This window comes from Mesoplodon mirus (assembly GCF_964341445.2).
Source record: "Mesoplodon mirus genome assembly, chromosome: 5".
Taxonomy (NCBI): Eukaryota; Metazoa; Chordata; class Mammalia; order Artiodactyla; family Ziphiidae; genus Mesoplodon; species Mesoplodon mirus.
In genome coordinates, this window is record NC_138980.1 from 33491758 (window position 1) to 33516532 (window position 24775).

At 53.9% G+C, this 24775-nt stretch overlaps 1 protein-coding gene across 1 annotated transcript in view; it reads left to right on the forward strand.

The window, feature by feature from the left end:
- GNG7 (G protein subunit gamma 7) overlaps nucleotides 1-14305 on the forward strand; it is a 157546-nt gene extending 143241 nt beyond the window's left edge. The window contains exons 4-5 of the mRNA XM_082623687.1: nucleotides 7265-7383; nucleotides 10694-14305. Of these exons, the coding sequence (XP_082479813.1) occupies nucleotides 7303-7383; nucleotides 10694-10819 (207 nt within the window). The 5' untranslated portion in view covers nucleotides 7265-7302 and the 3' untranslated portion in view covers nucleotides 10820-14305. The remainder of the gene's footprint in view (nucleotides 1-7264; nucleotides 7384-10693) is intronic.
- The last annotated feature ends 10470 nt before the right edge of the window (nucleotides 14306-24775 follow it).

Consider the following 24775-nt stretch of genomic DNA (forward strand, 5'->3'; position numbering starts at 1 on the left):
ACAGCTTTGGGAGCTGGGGCAGAATGCAGGTCTGCCACTTTCCACAGGGGCTCTGCCTCCCCATCTCTCCCCCCAGGGCTGTGCTCTTTCCTCCTTCAAATGTGTTCTTAGTTGAGTTTGAGGGAAACTCTGAAACTCTGGCCCCGTGTGACTTCTCCCAGCCACAGAGGTTGTTGGATGCTAAGAAATTCTTTTTTTTTTTTTTCTGGCCAGGCGAAGCAGCTTGTGGGATCTTAGTTCCCTGACCAGGGATTGAACCCACCCCCTCAGTAGTGAGAGCACAGAGTTCTAACCACTGGACCACCAGGGAATTCTCAGATGCTAAGAAATTTAAACCCTCTTTGAAACAAACTTCTGTTCCATTCAGTACCGTTTCACTTCAAACCGGACCATTTCAGTTCCAAAAAACTTTGCATTTTGCCTAAATGAACCTCTTTTAGCTGCTGGGTTTCTTCTGATAAGAGAGTTCCACAAAAGCCTTAGATTCTGCCCCCTGGGGACACTGGGCGATGTCTGGGGACATCTGTGGCTGTCACAACTTGGGGAGCTCCTGACATTGAGTGGGTGGGGGCCAGGGATGCTGCTCAAACCCCTACAGTGCTCAGGACGGTGCCCCAGAGAATGATCCAGCCACAAATGTCAATGGGGGTGGTCACGGTGGCGTGGGGGCAGGTGGGGACACCACCTGCAGGCAGGTGTCCTGGCTGGGTGAGGGATGCAGGAGTAAGGGAATTGGATCTCAGTCAGGGATAGCGGCCAGGACAGGTGACGTTTACACCAGACCTTCCTGGAGGGGTGAGTGGTGACAAACATCCCGTCTGCACACATATGAGTCGTGGGAGGGCTGGTAGAACCTGAGGCCAGTGAGCATCGGGCCAGCAGCAGTGTCCCAGTTTGATATTGTCCCACAGTCACATAAGATGTCACCATCGGGGGAATTGGGGGAAAGGGTGCATGGCACCCTGTACAATTTTTGCACCTGCCTGTCAGTCTGTGATCATTTCAAAATACAAAACAGCGCAGTGACTTTGGAAACTGTTTGAAAATGTTTAACCTGTAAAGTTAAACATACACCTGTCCTAGGAGCCAGAAATCCCATGCCCAGGCATTTCACCGGAAGAAACAGAAACTTAGGTTCCCACAAAAACCTGGACATGAATGTTCACCATGGCTTTACTCACAATTGGTATTGGCTACAGGACTGTATGCGTTTCTAAGTTCTCATCGACTACATGCCCCAAAGCACGGATTTTACTGGATGCAAGTTGTACCTTAATGGAAACCATTTCATTAAAGGAAATCATAAAAACATTACTAACCAGACTGTCAATTTGAGGTTCCCCTTCTGCCTTTATCCACATATGTTTTAATACAGTGGTAAGTAGCCACACATCCTCACTTTATCCATCTCCCTGTTTTTTCATTAAACACCTCCTCTGGGCTCCCCATCTTTGGGTGCCATTTATAACAGTTGCTCCACTAGGAAAACACCCCACTGAATTAGCCATTCCCCCGTTGCAGGACACATGGTTTCATTCAATTTTTCACTATTATAAATAACACCATTGTAAACACCTTTCTACATATAGCTTTTTATTTCTCTTGATTTTTGTTCCCTCGGGATAAATGCCCCCAGCAAGGGATTTGAGAGGACAACCTTGTAGCTCCTGATGTCCAGTTTACGAGGCTGAGATTGGCCAACAATACCAGAGAGTCGGGGACGAGCATATCCCTACCTGCGTCAGGTGTCGCTCTTCCTGCAGCCTTCCTGGTGTCCTGGGTAAATGAATTGCTGGCAGCCCATGGTCCCTCCAACCTACTTTTGTCGATTGCTGATGAGGCCACGCTTTGTTCACTTTGTGTTTTACCGGTTAAATTACTTTTCACATGAATTCCTTGAGTGAGTCCTTTACCGGATATAAAATACCCAGCTAAGGTATTATTAACATGACAAAGAGGTCGCTTTCCAGTGCATCGTTGCCATGATTCTTCCTAGGTCGCTGGTCTTGGGTTTTAGTTTTATAGGTTTGCCGTGAAGAAGTTCTGAATAGTTGTATACAATCATAGCTGTTAATGTTCTCCACTCGTTCTGTTGCTTCAGTTGCTAGGAGGTAACTTCTCTGAAACAGAAAATCAACATTCTGTATATTTTCACTAATCTGTGTATATTTTCTTTTTCATCCTATGACTTGTTTTTTGGGTTTTTTTTTTTTTTTTTTTTTTTTTTTTTTTCAGTACGCGGGCCTCTCACTGCTGCGGCCTCTCCCGTTGCGGAGCACAGGCTCCGGACACACAGGCTCAGCGGCCATGGCTCACAGGCCCAGCCGCTGCGCGGCATGTGGGATCCTCCCGGACCGGGGCACGAACCCATGTCCCCTGCATCGGCAAGCGGACTCTCAACCACTGCACCACCAGGGAAGCCCTTTTGGGGGGTTTTTTTGGGTTTTTTTTACTTTTTGGCCACGCCGCACGGCATGTGGGATCTTAGTTCCCCAACCAGGGATTGAACCTGCGCCCCCTGCAGTGGAAGCGCAGAGTCTCAACTGCTGGACCGCCAGGGAAGTACCCCATTCTGTGACTTTTTATATGGAATCTCTTTGGTTGGGAAAATGAGGCCTAATATAATCCAGAGGTTTCCCCCCTCCAACCCCGGGGGAGGTGGCTTTGCCCCTGGGCCACACGGGGCCATGTCTGGGGATGTCTGTGGCTGTCACGACTGGGGCCCTCCTGGCATTGAGTGGGTGGGTCCAGGGAAGCTGCTCCGCACCCCGAAGCGCCCGGGACGGCCCCCCACAGAGAGTGACCTGGGCCTTGGGGGAGGGACCCTGTTCTAACTCGGTGTCCCCCATCCTGCCATCCCCCAGCTCGCCATCAAGAAACACCACCCTCCCCCAGCTGCGTTTAATCCTCATGTGCATTTGAGCCTGGCATCTGGGCTCAGGTCTGTAACACTCCGGTGATGACCCTCCCACTGTAATCAGCGCAGCCTCACAATGCATCCTGGCATGCTCGGGGCCTTCATGGTCCTTGCCTTGCAGCCACGCACCCGCGATGCTTTTGTGGGATCCAGCCTGACCCTGGTGACTTCCTAGCCCTTTACTGGGAGGCCAGCCAGGGCCTGCTGTTGTCTGTTAAGTTTCTATTTTTAGGCAAACCTCACCCCAAGTCATGCCCCCAGCCTTGCCACACTAGAACCGGCCTCTCCCCAGGCGGAATCTGACCACTACCTGCAGCCCCAACCGCCTAACCCCTCCCTCCTGCTTCCCAAGGCCCTGCCCAGCTTCCAGGGCCTTCCAAGGCTCCACGGGCCAGGCAGGCCCAGCCAGGTCTGGTGCCTGGGGCCGTCACGTGTCTCTGGCAGGGAGGCAGCTGGTGAGGAATGTTCCCGGGCTGACTCACGGCCACTGCCTGTCCTGCGGGAGTTGACCTAACCCCGGGGGCACGCGGTGAGGCAGTGACTGGCCGTGACACCGCCAGGACCAGGACTTCGGTCTGCTTTCTGGGCTGCCGTGATGCAACCATCGTCTGGTCTCAGCTGCTCATGCACACACACACATGCACACATATAGATGCACACTGACACGCATGCATGCACACGCGTGCATGCACACACACAAGCATACACACACACCCCAATGCAGCCCCCTCCGGCCGTCCCGGGGGGTCCAGGTTATAACCCAGCCTGGAGGGAGCCTCTCAGGGCATCATGCCTGGAACAGAAAGCCAGCAGCGCCGAGGGGCTTAGAGCTGTCGAGGGAGGCTACGGTTTGGGGTGCCCCACGGGGTGGCCGGGCCTCCTAGGGTCCTGGTGGACACTCTGAGTGTGGGTGCTGAGCAGGACTCCCTGGCCTTCCAAGGAAAACATGCTGTGAAGCCATCCCATTTGTTCTCTGTCAGCATCTATATTTAGCGCTGAGTAATTTAGGTATTTTTAAGTCGAACCAAGGGCGGTTTTCCCTGAATTGGATGTTTTGTGGCCGCTTTGAAGCTCTCTGCTGAATCAGAGCCCTCTGGAAGCCCACATGTGGGCCCTGTATGCCCAGAGCAGACACATTCGGGCCTTTTCTGACCCAGAAAGGGGCCTGAGTGTCTGGCGGGAAGGCAGGCAGCTAGCAGTGTGGAAGGGATTTTTTTTTTTTAATGGAACTTGGATGGAGATCACTGTAGATTCACACGCAGTCGTACCAGATCACAGAGAGAAAGTCCCTGCATCACCTACCGAACACAGATTCCTGCAGTTTTACTTGTGTGTGTATATTAGGATCTTTGCAGGTTTATCCCCTGTGCAGACACGTGAACCCCCCACACACAGTCTAGATCTCCAGCACTTTCACACAGCACAAGGACCCCGTGTCCGCCTGTCCACCCAGACCCCTCCCTAGGCCACCGCCCCCCTTCCACCACGAGCCTCTCGTCCATCTCCACGACCCTGTGGTCTCGGGGATGTTCTCTACATGGAACCGCACAGCATGTGGCTCTGGGGACTGGCCTTCTCACTCCGCCCAATCCCCTGGAGGGCCATCCGAGATGTGCACGTCCACGGTCCGTTCCTGTTTATTGCTGAAAGGGAAATTTTTTGAGAACCTGAACTCTGCCTTTACTTTTATGCAGCTGCCCCTCTGGGAAACAGACAGGGGTACAGTGTATGATGACAGAAGCACACGGTGCTACTGAAAGACCTGGGTAAAAGCCAGCCCAGTCAGGCGGCTCCCCAGGACTCCTGAGCTTGGGCTCTCCACCCCACCATCCCGAACGAACACTGCGTGGACCCACTGGGAGCATCTTCAACCCAGGCCACACGCACACTGGGGCCAGGTCGTTCTCTGATCCCATCTCAATGCCAGGAGCCCCTCTCCCTGTCGTGACGACCACAGACGTCCACAGGTGTCTCTCAGTGTCCCCTGAGGACAGGATCTCCCCAGGTGAAACCCCTGGGTTAGGGATTCCATGGACAACCCCCCCAGGACATTGTGACCTCTGAGGTCCTGGGATGCTGCACGCATTTAAATCCACACCTGAGTGGGAAGGAGAGGAGGTGACTCACAGATGCTGGGGGCCACCCTGGTTTACACTAGCTGACCATCGGGGATTTATCCTGGTGTCCAGTGTGACCAGGGATCAGACTCGATTTCTCAGCCTTGGCATTATCATCATTTGGGGCCGGGCCATCCTCTGTGGGGGGCCGCCCTGGGCACTGGGGTTGGTGGGGGTGGCGTTGAGCAACATCTCAGGTTCTGAAAACCACAAATGTCCCCAGACAACACCCAGTGTCCCCTGGGGGCAGGATGGCCCCAGTTGAGAACCGCTATCCCAGGGCTCGCTAAATGTAGATTGGATGGAAAAAGTAGAATTTTCACCACCTTAAGGGACAGAAACATTTTGCATAACTGAATTATAAAAAATAAATTTACATCACTCGTACGTGGCTTGTGGGAATGTAAAATTGTGTAGCCACTCTGGAAAACAGGCCAGTGTTCTCTTAAAAAATTAAACAAGCAGTCGCACTCCTCAGCATTTATCCCTGAGAAATAAAGGCTTATATTCACGCAGAAGCCTGCACACGGACGCCTGTGGCAGCTTTGTTGCTGACACAGCCAGAACCGGGAGCCGGCCCAGGTGTTCTCGGACAGGCAAAGAGTTATGGGGCACGTCCACACCGTGGACCTTTACTGCAAAGGAATGAACTGTTGTGTTGATAAGCACAGCCGCAGGGGTGGATCTCCAGATAATTAGGTCGAGTGGGAAAAAACAGCCAATCCCGAAAGGCTCCTTACCGAGTGGTTCCATTTAAACAGCATTCTCCGCACTTCCCTGGTGGTCCAGTGGCTAAGACTCTGTGCTCCCAACGCAGGGGGCCCGGGTTCAATCCCTGGTTGGGGAACTAGATCCCACATGCCTCAACTAAGACCCGGCGCAGCCAAATAAATAAATATTGAAAAATAAATAAATAAATAGCATTCTCATAATTAATTGAATATGGATGTAAGTCAGGTTAAGGTGGTTTTATCATTTTTTTCTACATCGCGTGCTTTGACTTTTTATTTGAACAACAGTGACACTTTGACTTTTTAACTGAAGTTGAATGGCATTTGTCTTAATCCTGCCCAGTTATAGACCAAATCATACCTAGATGTTTGTGTTAATTTTACTTATACGAGCCATTTCCTGTTTAAGTGGCCTTACTCTGTCTGTTGCATCGTTCTTGCCAAGTCTAAGCTCTGTCTTGTTGGAATTCTTCTAACACTGAATTTGTGGGGTAGAAATGTATGATGTGCTACACATTTTATTCATAATAAACTAAGTTATAGCCTATTGCAATCTAAAATAAATAAACAGCATTCTCAAGGCCATGGTACTAAAGTATAAAAGGTGAACATAGCCATGGCCTGGCCACCTGGCTGTGGCCCCTGAAGGGAGGCATAAGGACCCTGGGGGTGGAAGTGCCCCCCATCTCCCCTGTGTTAATGTCAGCATCCTGGTTATGATGTCACTACAGCTTTGCAAGATGCCGCCGCTGGGGGAAACCAGGCAGCGGGTACACAGGCTGTCTCTACTGTTTTCTACAAATGCATGTGAATCTATGGGCATCGCAACATTTTAAATTTAATTAAATTTTAATTTGCTGGACAATTGACCAAATGAAGGAAGGAAACAGGCCCAGGCCCTGTAGAGAAGGGGTGGGGTACCCAGGACCCACGGGTGCAGGCTTCCCACGTGATCTGCCTTGGTCCAGAGCCAGGGGTTTCGCCCCTGGGCGACTCTGCCCCCAGAGGACACTGGGTCATGTCTGGGGACATCTGTGGTTGTCACACTGGGGGTGCTCCTGGTATCAGGTGGGTGGGGGCCAGGGAGGCTGCTCGACACCCCACAGGGCCCAGGACGGCCCCCAAGAGAGAATGATCGGCCCCAGTGCCAACAGTATGGGGGGAGGAGACCCAATGCAGGAGCAAGAATCACAGAAAACTCCCCTCATTCTGAACCAACCAGGAGCCAATGCAGTGGTTTTGTGAGCTCTCCTGGGACCCTCAGTGGTCATGTCCAGTGAGCACTTACCCCCGACTGGCCGCAGGAGGGGACTGTAGGAGAAGATGTGCTTGGCCGGGCCTCTCACTGTGACCCAGGGACACAGGCGTCGTGGCTGCAGGGTGGCGGAGCTTCAGGGCCCCCTGAGGCTTCCGGAAGTGGGGCATCCCTCCTCGACGTCCTTCGCCTACAGTCTTGGGGCATCACGAGCCAGCTCACATCTGTCTGCTTCTCCCCACAGCTCTCTAGACGACAGGGGCCCAGAGCTGATGGCAGACAATGTCAGCCACTAACAACATAGCCCAGGCTCGGAAGCTGGTGGAACAGCTCCGCATCGAAGCCGGGATCGAGCGCATCAAGGTGAGCAGGGGAGAGACCCCCGGGCACGCCCTCAGCAGACGGTGGGCACGGAGGCTGGCAGGACAGTAGGGGTTTGCACTCGACTCTGCCTCTCGCTGTGTGACCTTGGGCCACTCAGCCTCTCTGAGCCTCAGTTTTCTCAGCAGAAAGACACAGCTGATGTAAACCTACAACATGGGTTGTTGTGACAATTGATGTGCCAGCATGCTTTATAAACAGAGTGGGACCAGAGGCAGGCCTCGAGTACTGCTGTGAGCCTGCCCCAGCCCTTGGGGTCCGTCCCTGGACGGCCCCAGAGAAGGCCAAATCAGTCCCCTCCAAAAGGGTCAGCGTGAGACAGTCACTTTCTCTTCTATCCCCTCATCCTCAGAGCTCTGTCCAGCTCCCCTGTTGTGACAGATGCAAAGAGAAGTCAGAGGCCCGGCCCCAGGGAAGAGAGGACACAGGGCCTTTCAGTGTTTACTTTTGCCACTTCTGCGTTGATTGCATTTTTTGAAATAAGCATGTTTGATTTTTAGCTAAAAAAAGAAAAAGGACAAGCAGTTCCTCCTGGCAAACGCTTAACCCATCGGGGACCAGGAAGGTGCAAAGCAAAATAAGATAGTGCGTAATTGAGCAGTCAGCTCTGCGGGCTTTTTTTCTTTTTTTTTAATTTGCATAAAGTTAACCGTTTTTAAAGTGCGCAATTCAGTGGCATTTGGTGAACTCAAAATGTGCAACCATCATGACTAATGCCAGCACATTCCATCAGCCCCCAAAAGAAGCCCGTCCTCATTAGCAATCACCCCACATCCCCTCCCCAGCCCCTGACCACCAGGAACCGACTGTCTGTCTGTGGATTTGCCTGTTCTGGACGTTCCCCATCAATGGAATCTCACACTGTGGGTCCTTCTGTGTCAGGCTTCTCTCACTGAGCATCATATCCTCAGGGTCCATCTGCATTGTAGTGAGTGTCAGGGCTTCACTCCTTTGCATGGCTGACTGATGCTCCCGTGTGTGGAGGGACCGTATTTGTTTATATAGCTGAGTCTCAAGTCCATGAGTGGACATCAGGATGACATCCAGGGCTTTCAAAGGATATAGACCAACGGGCCAGTCATGGCCTCCTACACGAGAAAGCTGTCTGACACTTTTCGAAATCACTTTCTCACCAGACCCATGTCCACTTTGCAAAGGACGGTGAGCCACCTCCGAGAAGCTGATTCCTGCCCCATACCCCAGCTTGTGGGTGGCTGGGTGAGGACCAGGGAGTCTCCATCCAGGGAAGACACAGGTCATTTATGCTTCCACATTAGCCGTGCTCTAGCTACCCACTGGATTAGTCAGGGATATATGACTATATATTAGAGACAGAGAGGGAGCGTGAGAGGTAGTTTAAGGCATTGGCTCACGCAGTCGTGGGGCTGGCAGGTCTCAGGTTGACAGGGCTGAACCACAGGCTGGAGACCCAGGGAAGAGCTGATGCAACTTGAGTCCGAAGGCTGTCAGGAGGCAGAATTCCTTCCTCTTCGAGGGACCTCAGTTTTTTCTCTGAAGGCCTTCAACTGATTAGATGCGGCCCACCCACATTATGGAGCATCACCAGTTTTCCTCAAAGTCCATCGATTTAAATGTTAATCTCACCTTAAAAAGACCTTCGTAGAGACATCTAGGCTGGCGTTTGGCCACACAGCCAGGTACCTGGCCTAGCTAAGCGGACACATAGAATCAGCCATTACTCCACGCATCTGTTCAGGCCTTGCTTCCCTCAGCACGGTCATCCCCCAGTCACTGCTGGTCGCGGGTTAGGAACGGATGGCCCGGCAGTGCGGACATGCGACCCCATGTGGCCATGGGGCCAACCCCTGTGGTCGCCTTGCACCTCCAGCCCAGCCAGGTGGGAAGGAGGCTGCCGCACCCCCCGGGTGGTGTCGTGGGGGGCGCCTCCCACGAGGCGTCTGAATGTTCCAGGACTCTGAGCATTCAAAGCATTCCTTGGGGCTGAAGGCAGAGCAGCCCCGGTTGAAGTGGTTTCCTCTCAGCGCCGAGCCAGCCCCAGCCCTGGCGGAGGCCGCTGACTCAGGAGGCCGCTGACTCACCCGCCCGTTTGATGTCGGAGGGCTCCCCGGCGGGCGGCCTTTGAACGTGGGGAGAGGCAGAGTCGGGCGTGACCAGTCTCCCTCCCGTCCCGCCTGAGGTTTTGCGGCCCCAAGACGGCGACCGGGAGCGCAGGGCCGGCCTGAGTGAGAGACCGGCAAGGCGAGGCGGAGGGCGTGCAGCATCCAGGGGCCCCGGGGGGCTTGTCTTCCAGGCGGAGCAGTGGAATCCGAGCCTGGGGCCCTGGCGCCCGGCGCGGCAGCTCTGGGGTGCAGAAGACCCTCCGCAGACTTTCCCTGCCCGCCGCTCTTCCGGGTGGGAAGGGGACTGCCGAGGGGTCAAGGCTGCAGAGATGCGCCCGGGACTCGAGGGGCCCCCGGGTCCCACAGCGCAGCCGCGGTGCTGCCAGCAGGGTGGGCCCCCCCAGACACCTAGGCACCACTTTACCCACGTCAGCTCCCCCAGGGCTGCGGTGGGCCCTCCCTGCATCTCCCCCCTCCTCTTTTAGGGGACCCTGACGCAGGGGGTCCTAAGTGTCAGCCCCCTCACGGTGGTCACCGAGACCGCGACAGCTCACACGGCACAAGAATCAAATGCCGAAGGCCTTGTCCCGCCTCTCGGGCGATGTACCTGCAGGGCTCTCCCCATCAGGTCCTTTCTTAAACTAATTCCTCCCCTGACCCTTCCCTTCAAACTCCCCACAGCCCCCTCTGGAGAAGGTTCAGTTCTTCTGCTTATTTAATCTTAAAATTCCGGTAAAATACATATACGTAACATAAAATTTACCATTAGTGATACTTACTTAGTACATTGACACAGTTGTGCAAACTAATGCGCCACTACCTAATTCCAGAACATTCCATCACTCCAAAAGGAGGCCCATCCCCATGAGCAGTCACTTCCCAGCCCCTGACAACTGCCCTCTGTGTCTGTGCATCTGCCTGTTCTGGACGTTTCCCATCAGTGGAATCACACACTGTGTGCCTTTCTGCATCTGGCTTCTCTCACTGAGCATCCTGTTCTCGGGGTCCATCCACGTGGTAGCGAGTGTCCGTGCTTCTCTCCTTTTTGTGGCTGAGTGATGCTCCTGTGTGTGCAGGGACACGGTGTGTGTCTTCAGGTGACGGGCACTGGGGTTACCTCCACCTTTTGGCTGCTGTGAGTCGTGCTGCTGTGGACACGGCACTTCGGCCCCTTCTTATCTTTCCTCTCTTGTCCTTGTGCCCACACACAGGTCTCCAAAGCCTCCTCCGAACTCATGAGCTATTGTGAGCAGCACGCCCGGAACGACCCCCTGCTGGTGGGAGTCCCCGCCTCGGAGAACCCCTTTAAGGACAAGAAGCCTTGTATTATCCTATAGCTTTATCTTCCCTCTTGCTTGGCTCTTCCCCTCCCCACCCCCACCCCCAGCCAGGGCATCTGTTCAGTACACAGTCAAGCAAAACTCTTCATTCCAAAAGAAACGCAAAAAGTTGCCATCACCCAGGTGGGGTAAAATGTATCCTCTGGGTTCAGATGGATTTTCAGACCCAACATCGCAGCCCTGTCAGGGGCCGGGCTCCACCACCACTTCTGACGGGGAATAGCTGAAATGCCCAAGCGATGTGTTAACAATTTTTGAAAACTGCGTTGCCATTTGAGTCATGGTCTAGAGCCGAGCTGGGCGGGGAGACGGGAAGGAGGTGGGTGAATTAGCCGCTGGCGTGGGTGACCCAGCCGGGTGGCAAGTCTCACACAGTTGGCCATTTGTGAGGACTTCAGCCAGGTTGATGATGTGATGCTTTTGACCAGGGTGTGTTAAGTGGAGAAAAATTGGGAGGAGTTGGGAGGAGGGACATAATGAACTTTTTTCAGAAATTTTTCTCCTTTTCATTTAAAACCTTGTAATTCCGTACCGCTAAAATCGGGTGTCATTGGCTGAACCTGTAGCTAAGCTGGGTTGTGTGACAATGCACACGTGGATTTCAGGGGCCGGGAGGGGGGCTTTGCCTGTGAAACACACCCCTGTCACCCAGGGTCACCCAGCTGTGTGGCTTTTGTGTGGCATGTGTCATCCGACAGCCATGCTGAGGCCCCCTCCCTTTCCTGGGGACCCCACCCATCCCAGAAACGGATTTTCAGCCTGTGGCTCTGGTCACTGCAACGGCCAGCTGTGTTTTCTTTAGTTTTAAGCACGAGACATCAGCGTGGGCAGTTAGAGGCTATGGTCATATTTGGCTCTTCTGTGTTTTTTTCTGTTTTTTTCCACTTTCTGCATCTCCATGGCCATTTTTCAGACAGAAATGCAGCCTGGGGAGGCCAGCCCAGGGGCCCCCTGGTGCTTCAGGATATAAAAAGGTGCGAGGGAATTCCCCGGTGGTCCAGTAGTTAGGACTCCATGCTTACACTGCAGGGGGCATGGTTTCCATCCTGGGGAACTAAGACTAAGATCCCGCAAGCAAGCCGGGTGGGCGGCCAGCCAAAAAAAAAAAAGAAAAAAATAGGTGTGAAATTGTCTGGAAGTAGCTGCAGAGGCCCTGGAGATGGGATCCTTTGCCCAGAAATGGAGAGGCACTGGCAATGCTCCCCTCTGCGCTCACACCCGGCCACGCAGAGCATCTGTAAGGTGTCGTGTAGTTGATGGTGAGGGCGGGCTGGGGGGCTCTTTTACAATTGCTGTTTCCTCTGTTAGGACAAAAACATTTAAAGAGGTGGAGGCAGAAGGACGGGTCAGATGCACACCTGCTTTCCGCGGCCTGATCCCCGGTGGCCCACCTGCCCGTGCGGCCCTGCGGGGGCGAGCTGGGAAGTCAGGATCCCAGGCCCCCTGAGCAGGAGGGCCCTGGGCAGCCGGCACAAGGCACACGGGCTGGTGGGACCCAGAGCCCTGAGCTCCTCTCCCGATGCCTCTGCTCCCCTCGCGCCCCTGGGGCTCAGTCCGTGCACAGCTGCAAAGGCTGGCGGGATGCCCGGCACCCCCATCGCCGGCTCCCGCGGGGTGCAGACCCAGGGCCAAGCTTCTCCCCAGCACCCAGCTCTCTCCGGCCGGTCCGGGAGCACCTGGGGCTTTGGGGAGCTCGCTCCCCCACCCCTGCAGGTGAAGGGGGGAAGCCACAAAGCCCCCCACCCCACGCTGCTGCCCCCGTACACTGCGCAGGCAGCCAGCGTCCCAGGGGCGCCTGGCCTGCCCACGCCTGGCAGCACAGCAGGACAGAACAAAGCCTGTTCCAGAAACCCCGGGCGTACCCCACGGCTGGGGGTTGGGGAAGCCAGGGCACAGCGGGGCTTAGCCCGAGGGTCAGAGGGGCAGCTGGCAGAACGAGTCTGCCGGCGAGGACAGCCCACCAGCCATCTGCCGACTGGTCACCCTTTTCTCCGGGACAGAGAAGCCTTAAGCCCTTCAGCCTGAACTCGGTCTGCGCACACCCAGCCGTCCTCCTGCGCCCCTAATGTCCCAGCCTCCCGCTGCCAGGCCCCGAAGAGGACAAGGGGTTCTGGTGCTGAGGTCACAGGTCCCCGGGCTCAGGCCTGCCCTCTCTCTCGGGTCCCTGCCCTGCCAGCTGTGCCAAGCCTATCCCCACCGCGTGTCCCCGCCGACTGATCCCGAAGAAGCCTGCGGGAAGCCAAGCCCAGGACCCCTGGCCAATGGGGTGGAAGGGACCCGAGTTTGTCAGCCCCATCGCTGGCTCTGGGCTCAGCTGGCCGATGGCCGCCCCTCCCCACCCCCGCAAGCCCTGAAGCAAAATCGCACCGGGCCAGAGGCCCCCGAGTCAAGACCCCAGGGACCCAGCGGTCTGGGTAAACTGAGGCCCAGAGAGGGGGAGGACCACCATCCCCCAGCCCCGCCCCATGGCCACACCTGCCCTGCTGCTCCCCAGGTGACCGCAGCCTCGGAGCCCAGGGAGGTGGCAGTGGGCAAAAGCCCCACCGTGGGTTTCCTTCCAGCGGAGGAAAAAGCGCTCTTTTCCTTTTTTTTTCTTCTTCAACATCAGGGTCCCCAGCATAGGTCCCCACACACGACAGTGCGTTCTGCTTGTGCTTTCCTGGTGCAAGTGTCAGCGTGAAACCATGGTTTTCAGGGCGTTCGGGGGGCTGTAAGTGCCCCGCGAGGCCGGGAGCCGGCAGTGGCAACGCGGGCCTTGGGGAAACCAGCGCCTCTCAACCACATCCCGGGGGAATTAAGGACACAGGCACCCAAAAAAGGCAGTGCTGGGCGACACGGGGTTTCTGTCTGCAGCCTGCAGTGTTTCCTGTGGGCCTGGCCCGGCCCCTCCCCCACCTTCCCGAAAGGTCACCCCCCCAGGCCAAGAATTAAGTGACTCGGTTGTGACCTCCAGCCCCCTTGGACGGATGGGGATGCAGAAGGTGCTCTTTCTTCCTTTGATGTCCTGGCCACCCTGTCCTGTCGTCGCTGGGCCTCCAGGCAGCTCATCCATCTCGAGCCCCGGGCGGGCAGGAAAAGGCCATCGGACCCCCGCCCCAAGCATGAGTGACCAGTGGCAGTTTCCGGGCCACGGGTAGGCCACCACAAGTCGCTCGCCCTTCAAGAACCTGCCGTGGGGGCCCCTGAAAAGAAGCCATATGTCGACACCACTCCCCCACTCCCCTCCCCCCCCGCCCCGTTTCCTCCGCTGTCGTCAGAGACCATTGCCAAACATTGTAAAGACCGGTTCCCGGTTCTCAGAAAGCAATCTGTGGTTCTAGTGGGTTCTACCCCATCTGCGTTTGGATGTCCAGTGCTTTTTATTTCTGATTTTTAAAAAATTCCAGGTGTGCCACACCCACTTTCCTGCAGTGTTTGAATATTGTGTGGAATTGTTAATACCAAGTGAATTAATGCACAATAAAAAGGCTCACTGTTCCTTTCCTCCCGGCTCCGGCCCTTCCTTGGCTCCCTGGCCGCTGCTTGAGGGGGACAGGGTGGTGACGGCTTCCCCTCCACCCCCACTGCCCCAGCTGCCCCAGGAAGAGGCAACATGGATGGAACCGGGCTTCAGGCAGCAGCACAGATGAGGGAGCTTCAGCTTCTGATCTACAGTGGGAGAATTTCGGGGGAAGCTATCTGAGGATCTCCACGCGTGTAAGCCGCGGGTCCAACGGTTTGGAGGGCCGTGGGAAAGCGCCACGCTCCTCCAAGAGCTTGGAGCCTGCGAAGATCTTAATCTTGCCCCTTCCTGCTCTGCGTCACCCAGAGACCACCCTCGACCACCAGACTCCCAGGAAAAAGTGGAGGGAAGCTTGGCCCTGCCCCATAGCACACCACGAAGAGTTAAACCTTTAGTAATGGATCTGTAAGTGGGCTATTCTGGCCCCAGAGCAGAGAACTTTCTCTGTATAAGCTAAGATCCTACGAGCCGTGCTGCGCAGAAAGAAAGAGAGGGAGGGAGGGAGGGAGACATGGATGTATCACTGTTTATTTTTTTAAAAAATAATAAAATGTTTAGAGATTCAGCTGCATTAAAAATTGTCCCCTATGTATCAAATGTATAAGATTAGGGAAAGGAGCGGGGAGGGATAAATTAGGAGTATGGGATTAACAGATACAAACTACTATACATAAAATAGGTAAGCAACAAGGATTTACTGTATCGCACAGGGAACTCTATTGGATATCTTATAATAAATCAGAATGGAAAATAATCTGAAAATATATATATATGAAGCTGAAAAAAATTTTTTTTCTCCTGGAAAAATAAGTATAAGATTAGAAAGCCGTTCTATTGTACCCCTGAAACTAACACAACTTTGTCAATCAACTATACTCCAATATAAAATAAAAACTTTAAAAAAAAAAGATTAGGGCTTCCCTGGTGGCGCAGTGGTTAAGAATCCACCTGCCAATGCAGGGAACACAGGTTCGAGCCCTGGTCCGGGAAGATCCCACATGCCGCAGAGCAACTAAGCCCGTGCGCCACAGCTACTGAACCTGTGCTCTAGAGCCCGCGAGCCACAACTGCTGAAGCCTGCATGCCTAGAGCCCGTGGTCCACAACAAGAGAAGCGTGTCCATCCATGGATGATGGTTAAACAAGACGTGGTCCATCCACAAGTGGACTATATTATTCAGCCATAAAAAAGAAGGAAGTTCTGACAAACGCTATGACATGGATGAACCTTGAGGACATTGTACTTAGAGGAGCCAGACACAAAAGGACAGATACTGTCTCACAAGAGGTCCCCAGAGGAGTCACATCCACAAAGACAGGAAGCAGATGGTGGGGGCCAGGGGCTGGGGGAGGGGGTGGGGAGTGAGTGTTTCATGGGGACAGAGCTTCAGTTTGGGAAGATGAGAAAGTTCTGGAGATGATGGTGGGGACGGTTGTCCGACAACGTGAATGTGCTCAATGCCACCGAGCTGTGCACTTAAAAATGGTTAAGATGGTACATTTCATGTTCTATTTTACCACAAAAAGAAAAAGGAATCAAAACCTTACCCAACATCCACCTGAATGGCTAAAATGTAACAGATGGGCGTTGCCGAGGACACAGAGCAACCAGAACCCCCAGGGCTCACTGGTGGGGTGTGAAGGGCTACAGCCAGTTTGGGAAAAGGTCCTGCACTTCCCTATAAAACTGAACACACACCTACTCTCTGACCCGGCGATTCCACTCCTAAGTGTTTACCTAACAGAAACCAAAACACATGTCCACAAAAAGTCTTGGAAGGAATGTCAGAGCAGCTCTTCTCCCCATGGTCAAAACCGAAAACATCTCATCTTGGTCCCCTATTCAGCAACAGGAGATCAAGCCACTCCTACCCCGGAAGCCCCTCAGCCATGTGAGGGACAGACCACCCACCACCAGGGACAGCCTGGGTGGCTCACAAATCCACAGCCAACAAATAGCCTGACACAGAAGGATGGCCTGCATGATTGCGTTTATAGGAGGCTCTGGACCAGGCAAGCCTGTGCACAGGACCCCAAGGATGTCCACATCCTAATGTCCAGAACCTGTGCTCACGTCCCATCATGGGGCAGAGGGGACTTTGCAGGTGGGATTAAGTTAAGGCCGCTGGATTCCCCGGGGGCCTCAGCGTCATCACAAGGTCCTTATAAGAGGGAAGCGGGAGGGTCAGAGGCAGAGAGAGACAGGAGATGCTGCGCTGCTGGCCGTGAGGATGCAGGAGGGGCCGCGAGCCAGGGATACAGTGCCTCTAGAATCTGGAAAAGGCAGGAAATAAGGGAAAGAAGTCAGTCTGCAAAGGCTACACGCTGTATGATCCCAATTTGATGACATTCTGGAAAAGGCAGGACCATGGAGCTGGTGAAAGGATCACTGGCTGCAGGGGTTGGAGCAGGGAAAAGCAGGATGAACAGGTGGGTCACAGGGAGGTTTTTAGGGCAGGGACACTGTTCTGTAGGACAAGGTCCTGCTGGACACAGGATGACATACGTTTGGCAAAACCCACAGAATGTACCCCAAGAGTGACCTTGAGGGTCACCCCTGGACTGGGCGGGGTACAGTGCAGATGCAGACCCTGCCCCATTGCAGGAGGGTAGCTGGCTCTGCTGGGTGGGAGGCCAGGCCCAGGGGATGCCTGTGGCCTCCAGCATCCAAAGAGGCCCACTGGGGACTTCCCTGGCGGTCCAGTGGGTAAGACTCTGCGCTCCCAATGCAGGGGGGCCCGGGTTCGATCCCTCGTCGGGGCTCTAGATCCCTCACGCATGCTGCAGCAAAGATCCGGTGCAGCCAAATAAATAAATATTCAACAACAACAACAGAGGCCCATTAGGCATTGTGCCACCAAAGAGGAAGGAGGGCTGGATGGCTCACCCTTCACCCTAGACTGTCCCCAGGGGTGGAAGCCCCCCCCATTCTCGTGGGACTCCTTTCCCACCCTCCTACATGCAGATATGTTCCCGAAATTCTGGAGATTCAGGGGAGGGTCCCTGCTGCCTTCTCCAGCTCTGGTGGCTCCTGGCCATCCTTGGTCCTCGGCTGGTCCCACATCTCCCCAGTCTCTGCCTCTGTCATTACAAGGCCTTCTCTGTGTCTGTGTGGTCACTCCTGTCCCTATAAGGACACCCGCCATTGGATTCAGGGCCCACCCTACTCCAGCATGACCCCATCGGATCTATTACATCTGCAAAGACCCTGTTTCCTTTTTTTTTTCTTTTTTTTGGGGCCGCACTATGAGGCATGTGGGATCTTAGTTCTCCAACCAGGGATGGAACCCGCGCCCCCTGCAGTGGAAGCGCGGGGTCCTAACCACTGGACTGCCAGGGAAGTCCCAAGACCCTGTTTCCAATTGAGGTCACATTGTGAGTTTCTAGGTGGATAGGAATTTGAGGGAGACATGTATCAACCCAGTACTACAGATACTTCCAAATTCTTTCGTTTGGCTGAGGAAACATCTCACTGTGTTCTCACCAAGCACACTTCCTGCTTTTATTTACTAAGGGCCTGTCCCGTAGCATACAGTCCAGGGACACAGAGTGAGATCAACAGATTCTACAGTCATCACCCCCAAAGTGTCTCCTCTGAGACACGGGGAGAGGGCTTTAGAGCTGGCCTAAGGCATTGGGTTGAGTTGCGTCCCTCCCCAAAATCTATGTTTGAGTCCTAACCCCAGTACCTGTGAGTGTGACCTTGTACAAAAAGGGATGTGCAGCTGAAATCAAGTTAACAAGGTCACACTGGATCCGAGTGGGCCCTAAATCCAATGACTGGTGTCTGCATAAGAGAAAGGACAGGGAGATCTGGGTACAGAGACACAGGGAGACACACAGCGGGAAGGAGACGGTGTAGCGTCAGGCACGGATCCAGTGATGCAGCCACGAACCAAGGATCACTGGCAGCGCCAGAAGCTGGAGGAGAGAGCTGGCGTGGCTTTGCCCTCAGAGCCTCCAGGAAAAAATCAGCCCTCCCAACACCTTGATCTCAGACTTCTGGCCTCCAGAACTGAGAGAGAATACATTCCTGTTGTCTTTTTTTTTTTTTTCCTGTTGTCTTAAGCTAGGAAAGTCACATAGCCAGGAACGTCTGGGTGTTTACCTGGAGCTGGGAGATGGGAAGAAGTGACAGCTCAGGCTCCGGATGGAAAGAGCTGCCCTGGCCAAGGCAGGGGGACCTGACGCGGGAAACTGGGAGGAACTGGGTGTGCTGGAGCGGGGGAGGGGGCGTGGCAGGACCCGAGGCTGGAGAGGCAGAGGACAGAAAACGGAGGGCCTTAGGGGTCGTGCTAAGGAGTCTGGAATGTTTCTAAGCAGCTCTGGGAACCCAATAAACAGGACAACAGCCAGCCAGAAAGGGCTGCCACAGGGACCCCTGAGTCGAGCGGGCCATCTGGTAAACAAGAAATGAGAATGACGATCAGTCACTACACAAACCCAAGACACCAGTATCGTTTTCAGAATCTGCCCCTTCCACCCAGGAGTTCACTGAAACCAAGAGGGGAGAAATGGCAAATTTTGAGTCACAAAGCTTCTCAGTGGGACCAGCTCCATAATTTGAGGGCCCCTTGTTCAAAAATTACAAATGTCAAGATGGTAACAGCAGAGCATTTAATTTTCTGAGTGCGGGGGCAGGGGGTTGGGTGCCAACGCCCACAGAGCCCGCCTGCTTCTCAACAAAGAAGCTTGCAAGGTGGCTTGTTCAGAAGACAGGAACCTGTAAACGTTCTTGCATTTGCAGCAACATTTCTTTTTTTTTTGCCCGTGCCATGTGGCATGTGGGATCTTAGTTCCCGGACCAGGGATTGAACCCACACCCCCTGCAGTGGAAAGCGTGGAGTCTTAACCACTGGAAAGCCAGGGAAGTCCCTGCAACCAGCCTTTCAAGAAATTCGATGCAAAAGTGTTCACTGACCTCGAGTTCTACTTCACAAAAACTTTGTTCAGGAGATGGCGTAAATTAGACAAAAAAAATCTCTATGTCCCTTCCAAATCAAAATGACAGCATCTTATTTACGAAATGAAGAGGCTCATCTTTATCTCGGATGTTCAGAGACAGAGCCATCACGTCACAGCAGCCTCCGTAGCCAGGTCCGTCGCACAAGGGCCGTTCAAGCACGACATGCTCATTCGTTCTTTTGATCTGTCAACCCAAAATGCTGAGCAGTGCAGAAGGGGGACGTGAATATGGTGGCGAGAACAGGGAATTAACACGCCAGATCTATATCCACCTCCGTAGCTGCCCTTAGAGCCTCTTTAGATTCTTATGCTATCTCCAAAAGGAGCTGAGAGGCATAGACTGACAGTATTGAAAGACCAGATCCATCACACAATTTTAAATCTGCAGCCTGTCACCTGACCACACCTCCCGTAGCGCGCAATGAATTCCCGTGTCTATAAATCCCGTCGTCACTTTGAGAATCCTGTATTCTATTTTCTCCACCACAATCTGTATATTTTTTCTTCTGCAACTTCTTTAGCCTGTTTTTACATTTCTTCCTCTTCATCTTTTCAATACATTTAAAAGACCTCAACGAGTGGAACCTGCCCGGCCTTCCCTGGGACCTTGGGCAAGTCACTCTAACCCACGGGCGCTTAGTTTCAGAGTTGAGAGCAAGGCCAAAAGCACCAGATGAGACCTTCAGGGGTTCATCATGCTGATAAGAGACACAACCCACAACCGAGATGAAATTCACACATAACACTAGGTCAAAATACCAAAAGTAAGAACTGTAGGGCTCCTTCAGTCGTTCTGGAAGGCTAGTCCTACCATTCTTTTTTTTTTTTTTTTTGCGTTACGCGGGCCTCTCACTGTTGTGGCCTCTCCCGTTGCGGAGCACAGGCTCCGGACGCACAGGCTCAGCAGCCATGGCTCACGGGCCCAGCCGCTCCGTGGCATGTGGGATCTTCCCAGACTGGGGCACGAACCCATGTCCCCTGCATCAGCAGGCGGACTCTCAACCACTGCGCCACCAGGGAAGCCCACAGTCCTACCATTCTTTCACCATTTTTTTTTTTTTTGGTCTTTTCAAGTAAGAAAGTAAGTTTTTAAAAAGTTTTATTGAAGTATAGTTGATTTATGTGTTAATTTCTGCTGTACAACAAAGGGATTCAGTTATGCATATATATTTTTTTTCATATTCTTTTCCATTCTTGGTTTATCACAGGATACTGGATAGAGTTCCCTGTGCTCTGTAGTAGGACCTTGTTGTTTATCTATCCTATATATAACAGTTTGCATCTGCTAACCCCAAACTCCCAATCCTTCCCTCCTCACCTCCCTGCCCCTTGGGAACCCCAAGTCTGTTCTCAGTGTCTGTTTTCACCATTTCTGTAACTTCAGGTTCATTGCCCTACAGAAGGAGATGCAGTGCATGCACACACACACACACACACACACACACACACACACAGGGACAGTCGTCCCAGTGTTAGAGGGACAGGTTGGGTTCTCGGGGAAGCAGACTGCCTTGTGTTCAGGATGCTTATTAGAAAGGACTTCTGGGATCACCAGATGTGGAAGAGAGAGGAAGGGGCCTCAGGCTACCCCAGGGGAGCTCTGGAGCTGGACCAGCCTTGCAGAATTGTCCCCTGTTGGGCCCAAAGGCAGGACTCTCTACCTCCATGTTGATCAGCCATTGGATGGGCTGCCTCCAGGACGCTGGGACCCAGGGCTGGGCAGCTTGTCTGCAGCTGAAGCATTTCCTGAAGGGACTGACAGCTGAAGGGTGTCCACTGACAACACCCGCAGAAGCCGGGGCAACTCATCCCTCCCTCCGTGAAGGGACATGGCAGGTGTATCTCCACGCACACCAGCGCCATCCATCTTGAGCTTTCATATCCAACATCCTTCTATGCATAAACGTCTGGCACCAACAGACTCTAATGAAGAGAAACCTTTGGAAATTGGCTGACATCAACAAGAGAAGGATAACACGTCCCACCAGCCAAACTTCACGTCGCACAAATTTTATTTACGATTAGAAAGTTTGTTTTTGTACTCAGGAAAGAGTAAGCAAGACTTCTACGAGGCTGTGGTGCAGAAGCAAAAGTGCTTATCTAAGCGATGACTTGAATCCTGTTTATCAGCACTTCTGCCTTTGACCCGCAGCCAGCCTCAAACCCTGCCCCCTGGGATGGTCCATTCTCCGAAGCCCGCCCACTCACTGGTTCCCACCCCTGCTGAGTGGTCTGTGAGATTCCTTCGCAAGCAGCAGCTGGGCTGTGGAGCCCGGGCAGCCAATGAGGCGGGCTCAGGATTCAGTCTCCTCCAGAGTCCAAAGAGATGAGGGACAAAAATCCCACACGAGGAGGCTTTGGTGGCAGCGGCAAAGCCTCCTGGATGAGGGGGTTCCCCCTGGGTGGTCACATGAGGCTCAGCCCTTTCTGCGGGCCACGTGTGGCTGATCTGGAGAAGCCAGCGCAGAGTTGACAGTGGCAAGCGGGATGCAAGGCCTCACTGGCGCTAAGAACGTGGGGCTCTTTCTCACCAGAATTTATCACTCTTGGAAGAACTCCAAGCTCAAGCTTGAGAAAGGCATTTTCCCTCTAGTCAGAACCCAGTCTGCATCCTGCCCCTAAGCAGAGTGGTGGGCTGGAGGCTGGGCCAGCCAGCAGGTGGCCAGGGTCACATCCTTCTCATACCTTCGGTTTCCACAGCCAATCTCAGCAATGTCTGCAAACTCCCCTCCTATCAGTGAGAAAATGAATAATCACAGATAGGGCAGCATTGGGATTCTGGAACAAGTACTTTTGACACACCCCCTTTTAGAGTCTCAAGTCTTAGGTAGGAGGTCGGCTTTAAGCAGGAGAAAGGTGAGTTTCTACTCTACAGAACATTCAGGAAAAGCTCTGCTTGCATCGCCCCCAACCCACTCCCCACGTGTCAGGAGAATCTAGATGAGTTTGGCAAACACTCACCTCCCCATCCTCACAGCCACGTGGAGCTGTCCAGGTGGAGAGGGGGAATTCCCAAACCAGGGTCTCAAAGTTTCATGGGACAATCTGGGCACACCTATGGGGTCAGAGCTACGGTCCCCCACGTGTGAAAGGCTTAGGGGTAAAAGCAAGCAGTTCCCTTGGGTCGGTCGTGGAACTGCTCTCCCAGCAACGTCCCCCCACCGGGAGGAAGTAGTGGAAGCTGCCCTACTGCCGACATTCCTGCTGCTCTTGACTCTCTGCCAGCCTCGTCCGGGCCACCTTTGGAGCAGAGAGGAAGTGCCCTTCACGTCTGGTCTCCTTCCTGGCCAGCACACTTTGAGACATTCCCTCTGGAGGCCCTCTGACTTCAGAAAGCACCTCAGATCCGGAGGGCCCAGGATCCTGGAACCCACTGTCTTCCTGTGACTGTCCGGGAGGGCGGGAACGGGGGGACGGCTGGACAGTGGGTCTGCACGGCCTCTGAGAGCAGTCCAACAAGAGGCAGCGCCTGTGAGATGAAAAAAGAACGAGCAGGTCAGGTTCTGCCACCAACTCAGCTGGGGGACTTCAGCAACTCAACTCTCTGCGTCTGTTTCCTCGTCTGAAAAACGAGGATAACTAGTAGCACCAAGGCTGTTGTGAAGATATTTAATAGGCGTAAAGTACATAATAAGTATCCAGCTGAGAGTTTAAGATGCTACAATGCCCTTGACATTCCCCTGGCCTAAGGGACAAAGCAGACAGGCTGGGACCTGGGACGCTTTGCTGCAGTGCTTGCACCTGGACAAACATCTCCTCAAGCAACAGAATAGGAAGAAACTAAAAATAAGTGCACGCATGCGCAGTTGGGACAAATTAGGAACAATAAGATACAAAAAGGTCAAAACCCAACTGCCACTTCTGAGGTGCCGGAGCAAAGGCAGGGTCCTGTGCATGATCCTCGCACACAGCACCACCAAGGGTGTGGGCAGACCACCTAAGTCACCTGTCTGGCCTGACCCCTGTATCCACCGCTATCCTCATCCCACTTAAGGGACAAGCTCACCCCTCTTCGGGGATCCAGCAATGGAAGCTGTTACTTGTTTTCCTTCCCTCAGGCTGCAGCACAAGTCCCAGTAAAGCCTTGCCTCCTCTGGCCTCTTATCAATTTCTGTTGATCAATGAATCCCAGGTCGGTATCACAAATAAGTGACAACTGTCTCTTTCAACTCCCCTCGGGGCACTTCCACCCAAATGTTGAGCCTGAGTTTACTCTCTGATCCTGGGCCTTATCTCCCCTGCCAAACTGCCCTCTCTTGGACAGACTCAAGGTCTGCAAGAAATCACCCCGCACTACGGGAAAGGTAAAAAATAAACTTAGAGAGGACATCGCCCGCTGTCATGGCTGCTGTGACCCAGGGCAATGCTCAGAAGGGCGAGCCTAGGCGGCTCCTCCTTCCATCCCGGCACTGAGGTCTGCCAGCCGGGCTGACTTCTCCCTTGGCCGGCCGCCATTTCCTCTCCGTTTCCTGCCCATTTCTCCGAAGATGGGAGGCCCCGGAGGAGGAGCGGGCCCGCTTCTCGGAAGGGGCGCCTCGCCTTCGCCCTGCTTCCTGGGCTGGCCTGGGGGACCGGGGACTGGCCTGCGGGGCCGAGGCCTCCGGCCCAAGTCCTGAGAGGGGCCGCTGCGGGTGGCCACCACTCCAAGATCGTGCAGCACCTGCGCCCCTCCAAGCGCGTCTGCACTGCCCCCGCCCCTGCCCTTGCCCTTCCCCTTCGAACCGGGAAGCCAGCGCGAGGCCCCGCCCACCACCAGGCTCCGCCTCCGCGAGGCTGAGCAGAAGGCACCAGAGCGGGGGAACGCGCATCCTCAGACCCTGACCTTAAGGCTCGGCGTCTGATTGGTCGACCGTCTCGGCGAGCCAAGGCGGGATGAGCCTGTGCAGGCACGAGAGGCGGAGCCTTCAGCACAGGGCCCGCCCACTCCGAGGCGTAAAACTGGGTGAGAAGCCTCTGGAAAAGCGCTAAATGGGCTCCTGGGTGCAAAATGTGCCTTTGTACGTGAGCCCGTTCTCCACACCAAGGCCAGTGTCATCCTAACACACGTATTGGCTTATTTGTTGCCTCTGAGTAAAACCCTTCCCTGTTCCAATAAAGATTAAAAAAAAAAAACTTTCCCTGGTAAGTTATAACTTGTGGTCTAGTCACGCATGGGAGTACTATACATCTATTCTTTTTTTTTTAGTGTATGACTCAAATATTATATACCTATATACTTTTTTAAAAAATTATTTTTTAGGGACTTCCCTGGTGGCGCAGTGGTTAAGAATCCGCCTGCCAATGCAGGGGACAAGGTTCGATCCCTGGTCAGGGAGGATCCCACATGCTGCGGAGCAACTAAGCCCATGTGCCACAACTACTGAGTCCACATGCCACAACTACTGAATCCCGCGCGCCTAGGAGCCCGTGCTCTGCAACAAGAGAAGCCACCGCAATGAGAAGCCCGCGCACTGCAACGAAGAGTAACCCCCACTCGCCGCAACTAGA